The 19,091-nt window shown below is 40.6% G+C and overlaps 1 protein-coding gene across 4 annotated transcripts in view; it reads right to left on the bottom strand.

Moving 5' to 3' along the window:
- Positions 1–18,886, bottom strand: part of Dcaf6 (DDB1 and CUL4 associated factor 6) — a 115,113-nt gene extending 96,227 nt beyond the window's left edge. The window contains exon 1 of one of the 4 annotated variants that reach the window (XM_028864384.2): positions 18,479–18,886. In XM_028864384.2, the coding sequence (XP_028720217.1) occupies positions 18,479–18,575 (97 nt within the window). In that variant the 5' untranslated portion in view covers positions 18,576–18,886. The remainder of the gene's footprint in view (positions 1–18,478) is intronic. The other 3 variants (XM_028864385.2, XM_028864386.2, XM_028864387.2) reach the window with 3 other exon arrangements.
- Between the last annotated feature and the right edge of the window lie 205 nt (positions 18,887–19,091).

Below are 19,091 nucleotides of genomic sequence, written 5' to 3'. Positions count from 1 at the left end.
CATGCATTTTTGTTTTCTGTGATGCTCTAAGTAACTATTTGTACTGGTATTCTTAAAATGTTGACTTAACTGGCCTTGTTTCTAAAAAGAGTCATCTTGCCAGGGCGCTGCATGTTACAACTTAAAGAGAAAAAAAAAACAAAAAAACAAACTTATTTTGACTAAGTATATCATTGGGACAGCTGTTACAACAATCACAGAGTGTGTTTGAAAATAGAAACTTAAAAAAGTTTTAAAAATTAAATTGAAATGTAGTTTTGTTAAAAAAAAAAAAACTTCTATACCTACAGAATGTATAATTTTAAAAGTATAAATGAATCTTGAGTTAGCAAGTTTAAGGGATCCAGCCATTTAAAAACTGATTTCTTGCGGGGCGGTGGTGGCGCACGCCTTTAATCCCAGCACTCGGGAAGCAGAGCCAGGTGGATCTCTGTGAGTTCGAGGCCAGCCTGGACTACCAAGTGAGTTCCAGGAAAAGCGCAAAGCTACACAGAGAAACCCTGTCTCAAAAAACAAACAAAACAAAACAAAACAAAAAAAAAAAAAAAACTGGTTTCTTAATTTTTTTTTAAATATTAAAGTATTTAATGTAACCATTTCAATGCACTATACATTGGTGAACAGAATATCCAGGCATTTCATTTCAAAGCCCACAACTATAAAGGAAAATAACTATGTCTATATGAGACTTTCATTTTTTAAAACTTTGTATAACAAATACCAAAGAGTGTGCAACAGGTGTATGACATGAGTAAAGGACATATTTTTAAATGTTGTGTAGGGAAAGCATCTCTGTTTTCTTCCTTTTGTTTGCTATGTCACATATATTATAAAATTGAGTGAGTGACTCCATAAATGTAAACGTTTTGCTAAAATAGTATAACTGTATCATGCTATTATAATTGATTTTAAAGATAAAAAACTAAGAAATTCAAGGTCTGGTTTTTTTGTTTGTTTAATTTGGGGGTTTTGTTTGTGGTTTTTCAAGACAGGGTTTCTCTATGTGTAGCTCTGGCTGTCCTGGAACTCAGAGAGATCCGCCTGCCTCTGCCTCCCAAATGCTGGGATTAAAGGGGTGCACCACCACTATCCTACCTGAAATTCAGTGTTTTAGTAAACCACACTGCTCCATTGTTCTTTTGTTGTAACTTTGGAGGGTGAAGCTAGTGCCTCATGCGTGCTTAGGCAAGAAACTATCTACCACCAAGCTATAGTCTCAGCCTATAATTAGGTTTTGAATCTTATTTTCAGTTTTTTAATAATAAAAATGTAGGAAACAGAAAAAAAGGTAGGTTTGGTAGTCTTTCTGAATTAAATTAAAGCAACAAAGTGCTCAAATTAATAATGTAATAACATTTACAAATATTAAATGCTAAAATATTAGAAACCATTTTTCCAAAAATTTAAAGTGTGAGTTTAAACGCCTAGCTCTAGCCATTTTTATCTAGACAAAATGGTGGTAGGTCATAAAACAGAAAATAAAGTGCATTGTTCAGCAAGAGCCCTCACATAGGAAATATGTGCCCAAAGGCTGGAAGCTGGGCATGATATTGTTAAACGAATACCTCCTGAATGATAGTTTTATATATGACTATGGACACAAACTGCTGCTGCTGTCTAGATATCCCACAAAAGTGTGCTTTTAGAAACCAAAACCCACCAGAAAATAAGCTTTAAGTTTAATAAACCAAATTATATAAAATCCAAATAAACTCATATTTGGACACTATTAAAAATTACACCTACTCACCAGAGAGCCAATCTCTCCTCCTTCTCCTCCCAGCCCCTCTCAAGAGGCAGTGATCAAATGCACGAGCGTGCACATGCTCAGCAAGCATCCTACCACTGACCCACATCCCCGGTCCTACCAGCTCTTCCCAAGTCAGAGGGAAAGGACTCAACACACACACCACCGCAAGCAGTACGAGCTGTAGGTTCATGTTGGTCTCCTTGGCTCCAGACCCATCGACCATCTCAGAGAGGCCTGAGTGGATGTTGTGCATGTGATAAATGGGTTGAAATCACAGCTGAAGAACTGAGCTGAGGGTACTCAATTTCTTTTTAATCAAGTAAAACCGTTTGCCCCTGTACAAAACTACTGAGACATGATCTATATTTTTAACACTGGACAAATACCAAACGGCCTCAGCCTAAGGAACTACGCTATCTCCCACATGTGCTTATTGTATTACATAACTGAAAAGATCATCCAGAACAAAGTAGTTCAGTGTCTCTACTCACAAAGTGTTGAGAAATGAAAACGCATGAAGAGTCCTCGCCTAACAATTAACACTTGTTACCATGACCTTGGTACTGAGGCTTCCTATGCAAGCCTGTCTGAACTCCATGCTTCCTCTTACAATTCTATTTTGATGTCCTACTACTGTATGTTAATGGAGCATAAGTGCCATTAAGATGAATACTCACTTATCAAAGTCCTATCACAGTGCATAGCACAAAGTGAGTTATGGTTTATTATTCACTGTGATTTATTTATGATGATCCATTCTATTCTGTCATCTGTATTTTCTCTCAATAATAGACTTGTTAGAATAACACAGTATCTTTGAAGAACCATGGATATAAAGCCATTGCTTTTTTTTTTTAAACGTTTTTGTAAATTTCTGTGTATGCATGTTTGAGTGTGGATTTGTGCACATGAGTACAGGACCCACAGAGGTCAGAGCTCCCTGGAGCTTTAGTTACAGGCTGTTGTAAGCTGCCTGCACGGGGTTGGGATCTGAACTTGGGTCCTCTGCAAGAGCAGTACACTCTTAACCTCTGAGCCATCTCTCTAGCCCTATTGCCTATTTTTAATGGTTGTATAACTTTTAATTATTTCACTTGGGCTTACAAAAGACTTGGGCTTTCGATACAAAGGAGCCTATCCTGTACAACATTTGATGTCTGCTGAATTATTACTGGTTATCCTTTTCTATCTTTTCCATTTCCGTATCTCAATCATTCAGCTAAGGGCTAGTGCCTCCCCCATCCCTTTGAGACAGGGTCTTATTATGTTTCCCAGGTTGGCCTTGAACTTTCAATATCCCTGCCCTCGCCTCTCCAGTGCTAGGATTATAGAGTGGTGTTTTGAAAATATTCACCCAAACAAAAATCTTTGGTGTTAACCCAAGTTCATGAGATTCCATCATTATGAGTGACCTAAAAACTAATTTCATGTTAAAAGTTCAATATTTTCATGAAGCCATTACCTTTCAAATTAAACAGTTCACTCTGTAGTTAATTCAATCATTGAGGTTGGGTAATTTAAAGGCAAGCCATATCAGAATTCATAGCGACACAATTAAATAAATTCAGTAATTTCTGAAAGACTAAATTTTGTAACTCCCAACTTCTCACTCAGACAAATTCCAGTTTTCACTGAGCTAAGCAAGATTTAAATGGACATAGAAAGGTTCCTTTAGTAAGCCATTCCTTTACAGAAAGTTGAACTATGTGTGCTAAAAGGATATGAAACAGGAAACAGCCAAGATGGCTCATGAATTTATATCCATATATTTAGAGATGCTGGCAATTTAGGAGCTGCTGTCATAAATGGGTGAACAAAATTAGATAATGTAAAGTGTTGACCTACATACCCTTTTTCTTAATCCCAACTTATTCCTTACTAGTAGGCTCAATTTTCTCAATATTTGGGTAACTAGTTCAACAAAAGCCAAAAAAAAAAAAAAAAAAAAAAAAACCCTCATAGTATCAGAATGCTATTCCATCTATATTGATTTTATTACAAATAATGGTGAACAGAAGTCAACAGTTTTATATTCCTGCTTTAAAAAAAAAAAGAAATCACAGATCAGTGAAGCTAGCATCTCTTCACAGCAAATTTTCCATGATTCCTTATCAACATTTGTCCCAACTAATTTCTATCTCCTTGAAAAATAACCATTTGACTTTCATGACATCTTTTCAATAATCAGAAGAACTAAAGATCTAAGGATTTGGTAAACCTTTTCAAGGAGTGATGAAACACAAAACTGTTTCAAGTCTGGAAGAGCAAAGGACAAAGAGGTGACTGCCACTGATGAGTGTAAAATGAAAACTGAGGAGGCGACCAAGGCTGCAGGAACAGTATAGATGTGACACATGACACATACATACATACACACACACACACACACACACACACACACACACACACACACACACACAACACACACACACACACACCATCTTTATGTGTATGTGTAACTGGTTGTGCTGGCTAGTTTTTGTCACCACACAAATCAGAGACACCTAGAAAGGAACCTCAATTTAGGAACTGCTTCACTCAGACTGGCCTGTGGGCATGTCTACGGAGCATTTCCTTGACTAATGATTGATGTAGGAGAGCCCAACTCACTGCAGGTGAAGAAACCCTGGGCAGGTGGCTCCGGCTGTATAAGAAAGCCAGCTGAGCCAGCCACCCTGAAGCAAGCGAAGGCATTTCTCCATAGCCTGCTTCAGTTCCTTCCTGGCTTCTCTTGATGACAGACTACAACCTATAAACCTGTGGGAACACAGTCTAGGAATGGATTTGTGTGAGGAGAATTCTGAATGCTTGTGAGAACACTCCAAGAAAACAAGACAAGTGTAGTAATATTTTATTTTTGTTCTAACAAATAAAACTTATCTGGGGACCAGAGAACAGAACAGCCACTAGATTAGACATAGAGAACAGACAGTGGTGGCACACACACCCTAATCCTATCACTTGGGAGGCAGAGTTCCATTTGGATCTCTGTGAGTTCAAGGCCACACGAGGAACAAAGCTAGGCTTGGTGGCACACACCTTTAATCCCAGCACTTGAGATCTCATGTCTTTGTTTAGGAAGGACACATGCCTTTAATCCCAGGAAGTGATGCAGGAAGCAGGAAGGTATGTAAGGTGTGAGAACCAGGAACTAGAAACTTTCAAGCAGTTCAACTGAAACTCTCAGGGGTGAGAACTCAGAAGCTTTCAGTCTGAGGAAAAAGGATCAGCTGAGAAGTTGGCAAGGTGAGGTTGGCTGTGGCTTGTTCTGTCTCTCTGATCTTTCAGCATTTACCCCAATACCTGGCTCCAGGTTTTTCATTAATAAGACCTTTTAAGTTTTGTGTTACAGACAAGAGTCTTGTGACTTCAGTTTCTTCAAAACATGGAATTGTTCTTGGAATATGTTCTTGTGCCCCCTCAGGTATAGCAGATAGCGTGAGTTTACTTCAGATTAATCATTATTGCTTGCTGTTGGCATTCAATAACATATTTAAACTATCCTTTATATGCCTCTATGGAAATACATGTTTTTGCCATGTGTGGCTTGTCCTTGTGATTGTATACAATTTGAACTCAGGAGAATTTTACTCAGGTGACCTTTCTTAACCTTCAGAGTATAAACCGTCTGAAGGTCTGAATAAAGCTGGCTATTGCACGAGACTTTAGTCCATCTCATTTATTGACTTCATTCTCTCAGGTCCCACTTCCTCCAGAGCAGTGACTTAAGCCAAATAAGCCTTTTCCTCTCCAAACTGGTTTTGGTGTGTTATCACAGCATCAAAAGCAAGCCAGGACACCAGTGATTCTGTTTCTGTGATTGAACCCATCCACATTAAACACTCAGTAAGCCTAGCATGGACAGAAGTTTTCAACCTAATGAAGAATGCCTATGAAAACAATCAGACAATAAGAAAACACTGTAGATTACACTATATTTAATAGTAAAGCACTAGTGCTTTCTACCTAAAATCAGAAATGAAAGAAGGAAGTTCACTTTTAGCACTACTATTAAAGACAGTACTACAAGTTCTAGCCTATGCAACAATGTAAGAAAAAAACCTTCTAATTTTTTGACTTTTCTTTAATGTGTATGGGTGTTCTGCCTACATGTGTGTCTGTACAGTGCTTGAGTAAGCCAGAAGATGGTGTTGGACCCACTAGGACTAGGGTTACAGATGGTTATGTGCTGGGAACTGAATCCACGACTTCTGTGATATTGACTGCTGAGCCATCTCTCCAACCCACAAGAAAAAAAAAATTAAAAAATCAGATTGTATAGGGAAAAAACTTTCCTATAGGAAAAAGATAATATCTGCAAACAAAATCTTGAGAAATATTTTTAAAATTCCTTGAACTACTAAGATGTGAGTTGAGCAAAGTCCCAGTGTACAGATCAACAAAAGCAGTTATTTTGCTAATGCTGTTTGCCTGGATGACTCTTGTTGGAGGCAGGGTTTCCTGTAGCCCAGACTGGCTTTGAACTCTCTCCATAGCCAAGAATAACCTTAAACCTCTGATCCTCCTTGTCTGCTTCCCAAGTGTGAGGATATACACCGGAGCCGCTATACACTGCTATGTAATCACACTTTCATTTAGGAACTGTGAGCGTGTGAAAACTGAATGTAAACACGAGTCTATTCACGACTGTACCACAAAAAACTAAACTTCCATGCATAACATTTTAGAAACGCCCATAACGAGATCTATAACTTAATAATTACAAAATGGTGATAAAGAATATCAAAGTCCTACATAAATGGAGCAACACATCATATTCATGGAGTAGAAGACTCAGGATAATAAAGGTATCAGTTCTTTGCAAATGCATCTTTTTTTTTTTTTTTTTTTTTTTTTTTGGTTTTTCAAGACAGGGTTTCTCTGTGTAGCTTTGTGCCTTTCCTGGGACTCACTTGGTAGCCCAGGCTGGCCTCGAACTCACAGAGATCCGCCTGCCTCTGCCTCCCGAGTGCTGGGATTAAAGGCGTGTGCCACCACCACCCGGTTGCAAATTCATCTTGAAGTCCAACAATTGTCAAAATTCCAGCAATGCATTTGACACATGGATGAGCGTATTCTAAAAGTCACATGGAAAGGCCTAAAACCTAGAAAGCTTTAACAAATGATTTTGAAGAAAGGAGAAATTACTAAATCCTGATGGTAAAGTACACTGTGTAACTACAGAAACAAGACAGTATTCTATTCTCAGAGGGATAGGACAAACAAAGCCCAAACATCAGAATTAGATACATTCCATGAAGAAAAACGGCCTTTTCAATTATTTGAGTAAGTAGATACCCATAGCACAAAATTAATTCTGAACTAAACTTTAGACCTCATGTAAAAATTAACTTGATGAAAACTTAAGTACAAAATTGTAAAATTTTAGGGAAAACTCATAGTAAAAAAAAACCCACAAAACTTTAGGATCACTAATAGTGATGAGTCCTTTGTGACATAATGCCAAAGTACAATCCATGAAAGGAAAAACAATGATAAACTGGAAATCCCAAAGTTAAAAACCTTTGCTCCACAAAAGCCCCTACGACAATAAAAAATATGTGACAAACAAAAAAAAAAAAAAAAAAAAAAGAAAAGAAAAGAAAAGAAAGTTGTATGTACCCAAGGCCCAGTATCTCAAATACACAAGGAATTCTAAAAACTCAACCTCAGTGTTGCCGCTGCTGTTCTCTTCTAACACTATGGGCAGCCCTGGCTCTTGCTCCAAAAGAAGACAGGAAAGGAAGGTTTGTACCATGGCTTGCACAAAGCAGAGCCACCAGAGACGAGCACCAGAGAACAACTGCTCTCTACAGCGGAGTCAGCAAACCTCCCCAGTTCAGGCCCGACACAGCATTCTGTGAAACTGGATGCTATCGGGAGTTCCTAAGTCCACTCAACTTCCAGCTCTGGGGTAATTAACTGCCCATGACTTCAAAACACAACTGCGCTTCCAGCCCACCACCACTAGTGCTTCGCAGGAAACAAATGAGGCCTATCTGGCTAGCCTTTCTAAAGTCACCAACTTGTCGTACTAGTCAAGCCAAATGTGACTAAAGATCTCATCTAGCACATTGCATATATCGAGAATGTTCTTGAGAATCTACTGTGGGGGTTGGGAAACAGCTCTACTGGTAAAGGCACTAGGTGTCAAGATTAAAAGCCTGAGTTCAATCCTGGAACCTAACAGGCAAAGGCAAGAACTGACTGCTGAAAACTGTCCTTTGATTTCTGTACACATGCAATTGCACATGTACACACCACACACAGGGTCTCACTGTGTAGCTCTGACTATGTGTACCAAGCTGGCCTCAAACTGACAGAGATCCTCCTGCCTCTGCCTACTAAGTGCTGAGATTAAAAAAAAGTGTGTGCCACCATGCCTGGCCAAGTATTTTAAAAACAGAATCCACTCAGGCTGGAGAGATGGCTCAGTCATTAAGATCTCTTGTTCTTCCAGAGGGCCCAGGTTTGGTTCCTAGCACCTACAGGGTAGCTTACAACCAACTACAACTCTAGTTTCAGAGGATCCAGCTCCCTTTCCTGGCCTCCAGAGGCACCAGGCATGCACACAACGCACATACATACATATTGGCAAAATACTCTTTAGGGGAAAAAAACCCACTATGATGGAAAATATTACAGATTGAAATTTTCTTTTTCTTTTCTTCCTGTTATCAGTATGAACATCAGCTCATAACCCTATGAACCCCAGAGGGTAAAAAATACCTAGATATTTGACTGTGAGTGGAAAAAATGGGGAAGAGAGATCATTTATTAGCAACTTCTCCATTTTCTTTTGTATGTGAATTTTTAATACAAATGTGAAATATAAAGCATTAATGGAAATCAGCATATTTCAGTGAATAAGTTTTAACAGTTCAACTTTGTAACAACTATAAATAAACCTGTAAAATTTTTCGGGGGGGGGAAGGTAGCTCAACATTTGAAAAAAATAGTAATCCAACTAGAAAATAAGGGAAATATACTGAAACACTTCACTAAAAAATATAGTGATGGCAAATATGTATATGAAAATATATACAATTTTATGAGCCACTAGGGAAATACCAATTAAAACCAACAAGAGTGACATCATTACATACCTATCAAAAAGGTTAAAACAGTAATATCATCAAATACTGTAGAGGATATAAAGAAACTACATCACCAATATGTGGCTGATGGGAATGTTAAATGTCACTGGAAAGGAACATGGCAACTTCTTAAAAAAATTAATCAACATGCTTACCACATAGGCCAAACGTAAATTTATATTCATATAAAAATCTGTACACAGATCTTAACAATAGCTTTATTTGTAACCCCAAATTAGCCCAACAGTGGGGAGGTGATGGCGCATGCCTTTAATCCCAGCACTTGGGAGGCAGAGGCAGGCAGATTCTGTGAGGCCAGCCTGGTCTACAAAGCAAATTCCAGGCAGCCAGGACTGTTACACAGAGAAATCCTGTCTCAAACTAAAAAAAAAAAAAAAAAAAAGAGGAGGAGGAGGAAGAGGAGGAAGAAGAAATGATCCTAAAAACAGATGAATGGATAAACATCCATACTATGGACCACAACTCAACAATAAAAAGGAATAAATTATTAATATATATAATTTAGATGCATTTCAAGACAATTATGCCAAGTGAAAAGCTTATCTGAAAATGCTAAATGTTATCATTTATAAGGTGACACACATATATATCTATATAACATTCTTCTTTCTCTGAGATGTGTATCCTTAGTTGCCTCGGTTGCTCTCAAACGTGTGAGCTTAAAGGATCCTGCTGCTTTATTCTTCCATTTGCCACAGTAACCAATATGTGACATCCGGGAAGTGACAAAACTGTACGTGTGGAAAACCAAATTGTAGCTGTCGGGTTACAGTGGTGAAGGAAGGATAGAGAAAGAGCAGGCACAAAAGATACTTAGGTTGAAATTTTATATTTTAACCACACTTAATCCATTAGTGAAGTAAAATTAACATTAACATTGATCATTATTAATGATAATTTATAATTATTAATGATCAATATTAATATCATTAATATTCATATTTATCAAAATAAATATTAGACTACACTGCATGAAACTAAATGCACACATATAAATGAATCCATTTAACATTACAAAAATCTGAATAAGGAATATGAATTCTCTGTCAGTTTCCTGGTTATTATATTTCAAAAGAAGTTACCACTGGGGTACTGGTTGAAGAGTATATGGTACACAGCTTTCTGTTATTTCTTTTAACTTTTAAATTTTTTATGTATATGAATGAGTGTTTTGGCTGCATGTACGTCTGTGCACCACTTGTGTGTTGGTGCCAGGAGAGGCTAGAAGAGGGCATCAGATCCCTTCAAACTGTTGCTAGAGATGGTTTGAGCCACCATGTAGGCACAGGGAATCAAACCTGCGTCCTCTGAAAGAGCAGCCAGCACCCTCAACCACTGGGCCATCTCTCTAGCCCCAAATGTTCTATTATTTATTATAACTGCATATGAGTCAATTATTTTCTTAAAATATAAAGTTTTTTTAACTTAAAAAAATGCCACACCCAGATGGCTTCAACGATTTAAGGACAGAGTACTTTCAACCTGATACAAATTCAGAAAAATAGAACATATCCCACTCATGGAGTCAACATCATTCTAGTATCAGACAAAGTACATTAAAAAACTATAAACTAGAGCCGGGCGTGGTGGCGCACGCCTTTAATCCCAGCACTCGGAAGGCAGAGCCAGGCGGATCTCTGTGAGTTCGAGGCCAGCTGGCTACCAAGTGAGCTCCAGAAAAGGCGCAAAGCTACACAGAGAAACCCTGTCTCGAAAAAACCAAAAAAAAAAAAAAAAAAAAAACTATAAACTAACATCTATGAACAACAGCCTAAAACTCACTGAAACTTAACAATCTAAAAAAAAAAAATAATTTACCAGAACAATAAAAGCCTAGGAATTGAATACTGATTCATACCAACTCAGAAACCCAAACATAATCAACGACTGACTGATGAATAGGTCCGTGCCTATGCAGGTCTGTGCCTTGGTGGACAAACAGAGGTTAGATGGCAATTCATGAAGTTGTTCTCTCTTCCTACTTTTATGTGGGTTCTGAGGATTAAACTCAGATCAAAGGCTTGTAACAGTATGAGAAGAGGATAAATGGATTCAGTAGTTTTGTTGTGCAGGGCATTCAACCCAGGGCTTCATTTCATCCTATGCAAGCTTTCACAGGCCCCCATGAGCCTCTTTTCTTTCTGTAGGAATGGGGCTTGGACCCAGAGCCTTGCACATGCTAGATAAGTGCTCTACCACAGATCTATACATCTAACTCCTGACAATCTTTTCTAAAAATCAGGAATGGGAGCTAGAGAGATGATTCAGAGATTACAAGCATGTTTTGCTTTTGCAGAGGATATAGTTTTAGTTCCTAGCATTCACTCATAACATCAGGACATTCAATCAAAAAAGATCTCCATGGACACCAGGCCTGCCATGATACACATACACATGAAGACAAAATATTCATACACATAGAATAAATATTTTTTAAACATTTAAGAAACAGCAGGCAGTGGGGGTGCACTCCTTTAATCCCAGCATTCAGGAGGCAGAGATAGACAGATCTCTGAGTTCAAGGCCAGACTGGTCTACAGAGTGAGTTCCAGAACAGCTAGGGCTATACAGAGAAACCTGTTGTGGTGATATTTTATTTGTGCTGAAATGTGGTGATATTTTATTTGTACTTTAATAAATAAAGCTTGCCTGAGATCAGGAGGAAAAGGCCAGCCATCTTAAGTAAACAAAGAAGTCAGGCAGCATACGCCCTTAATCTCTTAGCAGGCAGGGTCTCTGTGTGTTCAAGGCCACACTAGGGAACAGAGCCAAGGTGGTGGCACACACCTTATCCCAGTACCAACCATAGAGACCTGGAGGTCTGTACAGACAGACAGTGACAGAACTGAGTGAAGAAGAAGGAGGTAGCTGGGCTAAGAGTCAATGAGAGGGCAGAACAGCAAGGCATCTAAGCCTGAGTAGACAGGAAGTCGCTCTCTGTGGAAGCTGCTGAGTTGGTGAGGTTGGCTGGTGGCTTTCCCTGTTTCCCTGATCTCTCCAAGGCTTTCACCCAAATTTCGGGCTCCATGTTTTTATTTAATAAGACCATTTAGAAATTTGTCTACACCCTGTCTCCAAAAACAAAAACAAACAACAACAAAAAAAAAAACCCCAGCAAGTTTGTTGTTTTTGAGAAACTGACAAGCTGTGATTCTGTTGTTAATGACAGTTTTTGAGACAAGGCTTTGCTATGTAGCCCCAAATGACTTAAAATTTACTATGTAGACCAAGCTGGTCTCAAACTTGCAGCAATCCTCCTGTCTCTGCCTCCTAAGGGCTGGGATTATCAATGTGCACCATGAGCCAGGACAAACAAGACATTTTAAAATTCATTTTTAAATTGTATATGAAAATGGAAGAGCTCAGAATAACCTGGACAATTTTGAAGAGACAACACCAATTTTGAAGTACCACATGTCACCAGGAGACACAGGATCCCTTTAGCAGGTTCACAGTCTTATAAAGAATTTTAAACCATTCATAAGCATTAAATGAAGATCTCCTGCCCCTGGTAGGGGGGAGGCCATACCTATGTAAAAAGATTCTACAAAGCTGATTGATTAAAATGTCCTCATTATGGAGAGTTGGAATGCTGCAGACATTATCTTACCCTGTCTTAACCCCTTATTAGGCACTCATGCCCACCTCTATGTCTGACCTATATCCTTGCAGCTATCAGACAAAACCTTTGGAATATATAAACTTAACAAACCACTGGTTTCCAGCAACCCCAAAGCTAAGTATGTTATCGGATAACATCCAATACCTAAAGTAGAGTTTCTCCTTTGCTATAGAACCCACCCATCTTTTGTTCCTACCAATGAATCTGGAAAATGCCCTGATTTCCAACTCCTTTTATCTGGAGACTATACAGGTTCACATAACCGCTTCTACACTGGAGCATCTACATTGGAACATGTTATTCGGGGCAAGTTGAATCTGTGTTCCCAGGACATAATCACGCCACTTGGCCCAGAATAAACAATATCTTATCCCTTTGGGTTAGAGCTTTGTCTTGCACTGACAGAAGAAAAATGAAAGACAATTGTACTGGAGTTTGAGAAATAAAAATGGGGCAGGCAAGCTGGAGATTGCAGCAGCTGCCAGGAGATGAAAGAGGAGAAAAAGGGAAATTATACTTTCTGAATTAGATATCAAGAAAGCAGACAGGCTCAGCAACAGTAGTCTGCAGCAGTCACATGGGGAAGGGGGAGGATGTGTGTAGATGGAGATTGTCTGAGAATGAGGCCAAAGTCAGACCTCAGAAAGCAGGAAGGCTTTATTTACATCAAGGGGCTGTAAGCAACTTCACCCCCAGACAGTTGTTACTGGGGCATAAGTATAATTCTCGTTAAGGGGAGAGATATTCCTCCACATCTTATGTCTTTAGGTACATCATGTTATTTTCACCTTCTGGGTTCAGGTTGTCCTCTTCGGATTGCAAAATGGGATTTTTTCCCCCTTATTAAAGGAGGTCTTGGCCTTGCTTGAGCAAGAGAAGCTGTTATCCACACAGCAGAATATCATCAACTCTAAACAAGCCATTTGTAAATTTACATATCATCAACCAGGCTATTGTACCAGAGGATAGCACTGTATTAATATTCATGCACCAAAGAGGCTTATAAACTTGGAACCACTTTTTGCACCAGAAAGGATCTTATGGGTCAAAGAACATGCCACTTTTACCAGAGAAACCTGACATAGTTATATGGTGGTTTGAATGAGAATAGCCTCCACAGGCTTATATGTTTGAATGTTTAGTCATCAGGAGTGGAAGTATTTGAGAAGGATTAGAAGGTGTGGCCTTGTTGGAGTGGATATGGCCTTGTGAAGGAGGTGTGTCACTATGGGTGAACTTTGAGGTTTAAAAAGCCTGGTTTCAGGATGCAAAGCTCTCAGCTACAGTAACCATGCCTGTCTGCTTCCAACCAAGATGATTATGGTTCCTTGGACATGGTATGGTGTCTCTTCACAGCAATAGAACAGGAACTAAGACAGTTATGCAGTATTTCCCAAAAGGTGCCATGGAAGCAGTCGGTTGCAAATTGCCCTTTTATTCCATTCTTCCTTCCTTTCATCTCCTATCACACACTAGGCCAATTTAAACATTCACAATAAAGTACTGGCACAGAGACAGAAACCTAAATCAATGAATGTGGTGGAAAAGTTGACTTGAATATATATGGTTAACCGATTTTCAACAAAGGGGAAAGTCTTTTCAAAAAGAGTGGTAGATCAATTTTACATTCATAAGCAGAGAAATGAAACTTGATCCACCTCACAGCACATATAAAAATGAGCTCTAAATTGTTCTTAGTGTTAAATGTAAGAGATAAAATAGAAAAGCTCCAAGGGGGAAGAAACAGCAAAAAATTTTTGTGACCTTGGATTATGTAAAGATTCTTAAACAGAAGACAAAAGTTTCAAAAAGTATTAACTAGAAATACGGTTAAGAACAACATCTGGGCCGGGCGGTGGTGGCGCATACCTTTATTCCCAGCACTCGGGAGGCAGAGCCAGGCGGATCTCTGTGAGTTCGAGGCCAGCCTGGGCTACCAAGTGAGTCCCATGAAAGGCGAAAAGCTACACAGAGAAACCCTGTCTCGAAAAAACCAAAAAAAAAAAAAAACAAAAAAAAAAAAGAACAACATCTGGAAAACATTGTTCAAGACCATCCTTGGATATAAAGCTGGTTCACAGCCCCTTTGGATTACATGAGACCCTGTCCTGAGAAATAAGAGGGAGAAAAGAGAGCAGCTAGAGAAGAGGACTGTAGGGAGAAGCAGGTCGAGAGGGGTGGTAGGAAAGAGGACGGAGGGAAGGAGAGAGGAGAGAGAGGAGGGAGAGGAGGGAGAGGAGGGAGGGGTGCAGGGACAGGTCAGGAGAGGAGGAGAGGGAGGGAGGACTTAGGCAGACAGTACCAGGCATGGTGACAATGCACCTGTAATCTCTGCATTTGGAAGGAGGGAGTTCCTGATCTAGATAAGCGGGACACTGTCTTAAAACACCAAAATCAAAATTAAAAAGTACAGGGGAAAAAAAAACACAAGACAAACGGGAAAATATGTATTTAAAAAACCTATTTGACTTTAATAGCAGTACTCGGGAGGCAGAGGCAGGTGGAACTCAGTGAATCTGAGGCCAGTTTGATACACATATTAAGTTGCAGGCCAGCCACAGCTACATAGCAAGACCCTGTCTCAAAAAATAAAACACAATAAATTTTTTAATCTATTTGGTTAAGGAATTGTACCAAATAGACAGATACACATGCAAATATGTAAAAATGTATAGATAAAATATTTAAAAGGTAATCTTCACATTTAACCAATGTACATGGATGTAAAGGAAAACAAAATATTTAATATCCTTAGCCATTAGAGAAATACAAACTGAAGCAATATACTTCTCTACCCCTTCTTCCAAAATGGCTAAATTTAGAGCTGGAGAGATGGTTCAGCAGTTAAGAGCATTTGTTGCTTTTGCAGAAAACCTAGATTTCATTCCCAGCACCTACACAGTGATTCACAACTACGCTTCACTCCAGTTCTATGTACTCTCTTCTGACCTCCACAGGCACCAGGCACAAATTTGTACACACACACACACACACACACACACACACACACACACACACACACAATTCATGGGCATAAAATAAATCTTTTTTTTTTTTTAAGGCTAAAATTAGGAAGAGTAACTAAGGCAGATACCAAAAGGAGCTGGAGGCCACACACCAAGTGGGACTGTGGTACCGTGCAATCATAATGAACAAAGCTGAACACATTATACAACCTAGCCATCTTACCTATTTACCCAAAAAGTGAGAACTTGTGTCTACCAATACTAATTAACAATAAAACCCACCTTGTTTTTTCCGAGGCGTATGTGAATTTTCACTATTTATAGCGTCTTTGTAAACTCTCACCAGTGCTTTAAAAGGAAGTTTGGATGAAATTGTGTGTTTTGGCTTTCTGTGTATTTTCTCTGTGTACCTCAAGCTGGCCTTAAACAAGGTCCCCTGATGCCTCTGGCTCCCATAGATTGAGATGACAGGTAACCAGTTTAGAAAAGCATCTTTGAAAACACAAACAAACAAACTCACACTTATTGTATCTAGGGTAAGGGATGAGTCACATTCCATGTGTGAAGGTCAGAGGACAACTTTGGGAGTCAATTCTCTCCTGCTGTGTCCGTTCCTGAAATCTAACTCAGGATGTCAAGTGCCTTTACTCCCCCAGCCATCTTGCTGGCTCAATTTTGTTTTGATTGTTGTTTTTATTTCAGTGATGGCTTTGAACACCTGCTCCTCCCCGCTTTACCTTGAAAGTGCTGGGATTATAGGTGTTCTCCAAATAACCAGCTAATTTTGTTCAAAGTGCTAATATAAAGTATGCATCATATTTAAATTACTTAAAGCTAAACATGGTGGTACACACCAGTAATCCCAGAATTTAGGAGACTATAGGAGGAGGATCAAGAGGTTTGAGGTCAGTCTGGGCTACAGAGCAACACTCTGTCTCAAAAGTCTATCTCTCCTCTTCCGATTATACACATAGATTGTTTGAGATAAAAAGCTTCCTCCATGTACACTGGTATATTTGAGAATTTGTGACTCAGGCTTCCTAATGATCAGTGGAGTCTTACTCTTCAATTTAGCTGCACCTAACACAAATTCCATTTCCATTCGTTAGTCTAAGTAGGAAGAGAATAAGAATATGTCTTTTTTCTTTAACTTTATTCCATTTTACTTATTGTTGTGGGGGAAGGGCAACTTTCAGGAGTCAGTTCTCTCTTTGCAACATGTGAGGTCCTGGGGATCAAACTCAAGGCTTGGTGGCAGGTGCCTTTACCCTGCTGAGCCATCTTGAAAGCACTACTGACCACAGTTTAATTAAGTTTATTATATACAGCTGAATTCAATCAGAAATACTAAAAATACAAAACTAAACACTTAGAACTGCCCAACTAAGTGAAATAACAGACCAAATTATAAATTCACTCACACAAACTGTTAACCATTTGCTTTATTAAAGTAAAAGTCCATTCTTTCTAGACAAATTAAATTTTAAAGTAAATTTGCACCTTTTTTAGGTCAAGAATTTTTTTAAAGGATTTTACAAATATTAAAAACAAGCACTACTTACTGCAACATATGTAAATGATGTTTGCACACTGTTGTGACAGTGAACACACACGTTGAAGAAAAAGGGACAAGGTCAGGTACACACTGTAAACCCAGCTATCAGAAGGCTGAGATTAAAGTTAAGGTTAGCCTGGGCTACACAGGGAGCCCAGTTCAAAAAAAAAAAAAAAAAAACTTAAATAGACAAAAAAAAAAGTTTAGAACATTAAAGTCCTTCAAAAAGTACTATGTAATGTTTTTCACAGATTCTTAAGTCTGAAAGGATCTCAAGATGTAGTGAAGAAAAAGCAAGGGGAAAAACAATGCACAGTGCATTCAGTTTTCTCACACACAGAGTATGCACATATAGACACCTTTATTTATATATGTATTTAGGAAGGAAATAATGAAGAAAAATAATCAAGCAAGCATTATTTCTAAGGGTAGGGTATGAAATTGAAATGGGAGCGATCACGGGGATTTCTGCTTCTTCGTATTTGAATTTTTACAGTGAAAACATATTCATAAAAAAACTTAAAAATATACACTTTAACTTCTTTTAAGTCATTTACAACCAGTATTATTGGCTGTAATAAGATTTCATTTCCTTCTATTTTTGTTGTAGTGAAAAATGAATGACAGCAACAAATCCTTTTACCTGGCAAAGAAGTGACGGAGTTGGGGGAGGGAGCACTTTGAAGAAACAGGACTTTTAGTTGACTCAGGCGTGACCCAGCACACTCACACAACTCATGGTACAAAGCGAAAAAAGTGGGATACTGCGCTCTCAGTACTGAAGATTGTTTTTAGAAAGCTTAACTAAGAAACAGAAAATGCCAAGTGTGTTTTCCAGGGGTGGGAACAGGCACGTGAAACCCTACACCACCTAAAAGAGGTCTACAGGACTGACAGCAGGCTGGACCTGGGAAAGCGCGGGGGTGGGGAGGGCTGTGAGCTCTCCGTGAGGTTTGGACACAGCGCCACAGTTTACAGCGAGGCAGCTAGGGGTGTGAAGTCCCGGAGGGTGGTCAGCAGCGTCTCGGGCGACATCCAAACCCTGCGGAAGCCGAAGAAGGTGAACAACCTGATCTCTTCGGCTGAGCGGGGACAGCTCCAGAGAAAGGCAAAAGCGCCAACTTTTGATCTCAACGTGGCACCTCCCTAAGGTTCACCGAGTCTTCTCCGGAGTCCCCAGCCCACAAGCGACCCCAACACCTTCCCAGGCCAGTGCCCACTCCCCACGGCCCGGCTCCCCGAGGGAAGCCCAGCTGGAGCCGCGCGGCCGGCAGCTTGCAAAGGAGACCTGGCTGTCGGAGGTGCTGGAGCGGATCGCCGACCTGTCCCACCTGACACCCAGCCAGCGGGGCGCCCCGGCCGGCCGAGCCACTGTCCCCACGGCCAACAGCCCCGGCGGCGCCCCCTCCCCCACCTCTGGGCGGCGACCTCAGCGCCGCCGCCGCCCCGGGGCCCCCGCTCGCTCACCCAGGTAGCGGCTCCTCAGCCGGGACGGGTCTTCCAGCCCGAGGGACCTTTTCCTCACGTCCCACAACAGGTGCGGGCTGGAGCCACTCCGAGACATGGCTCTGCTGGGGGGCTGGGGTGGAAAGGGGAGACCACCGCGGGGGGTGGGGAGGGGAGAAAGAGGGAGGGGACAGGCCGATCAACACCCAAGCGGCACCAGCACCATGCGCGCGCCGGGCCTCGCTGGCGGCGCCGCGGACTTAGATGGCGGCGGCCACGGCCGCGCCTTCTCCCCCGGAGCCCAGCGGCACCCGGGCCACGGCTCGCCTCATTACTCTCCTCAAGACTACCCAGAACATCTAGAGATCAGCAGCGACAGTCCCCTCCCTCGACCCCCTCCCGCAGGAGGCGGAGGCGGAGGCGGGGGCGGCCGCGAGCCCCGCCCTCTCCCTCCAGAGCCACGCCCCCCTCCCAGGCCTTCTCGCGAGATGACGCCCACGGGCGACAGAAGCCGGCGTGCGTCACACTTGCCCTCACCCTAGGAGAGTCGGCTCAGGCCGCTCTAGCCCGCGCCTTAATTGTCTATGGATAGAAGCGGAATGACGGAAGCCGCCGAAGCTGGTCGTCTCGCTCA

Source organism: Peromyscus leucopus, chromosome 15 (assembly GCF_004664715.2).
Source record: "Peromyscus leucopus breed LL Stock chromosome 15, UCI_PerLeu_2.1, whole genome shotgun sequence".
Classification (NCBI taxonomy): domain Eukaryota; kingdom Metazoa; phylum Chordata; class Mammalia; order Rodentia; family Cricetidae; genus Peromyscus; species Peromyscus leucopus.
Note: the sequence above shows the minus strand (reverse complement) of the source record. Positions and strands in the feature narration are given on the sequence as shown.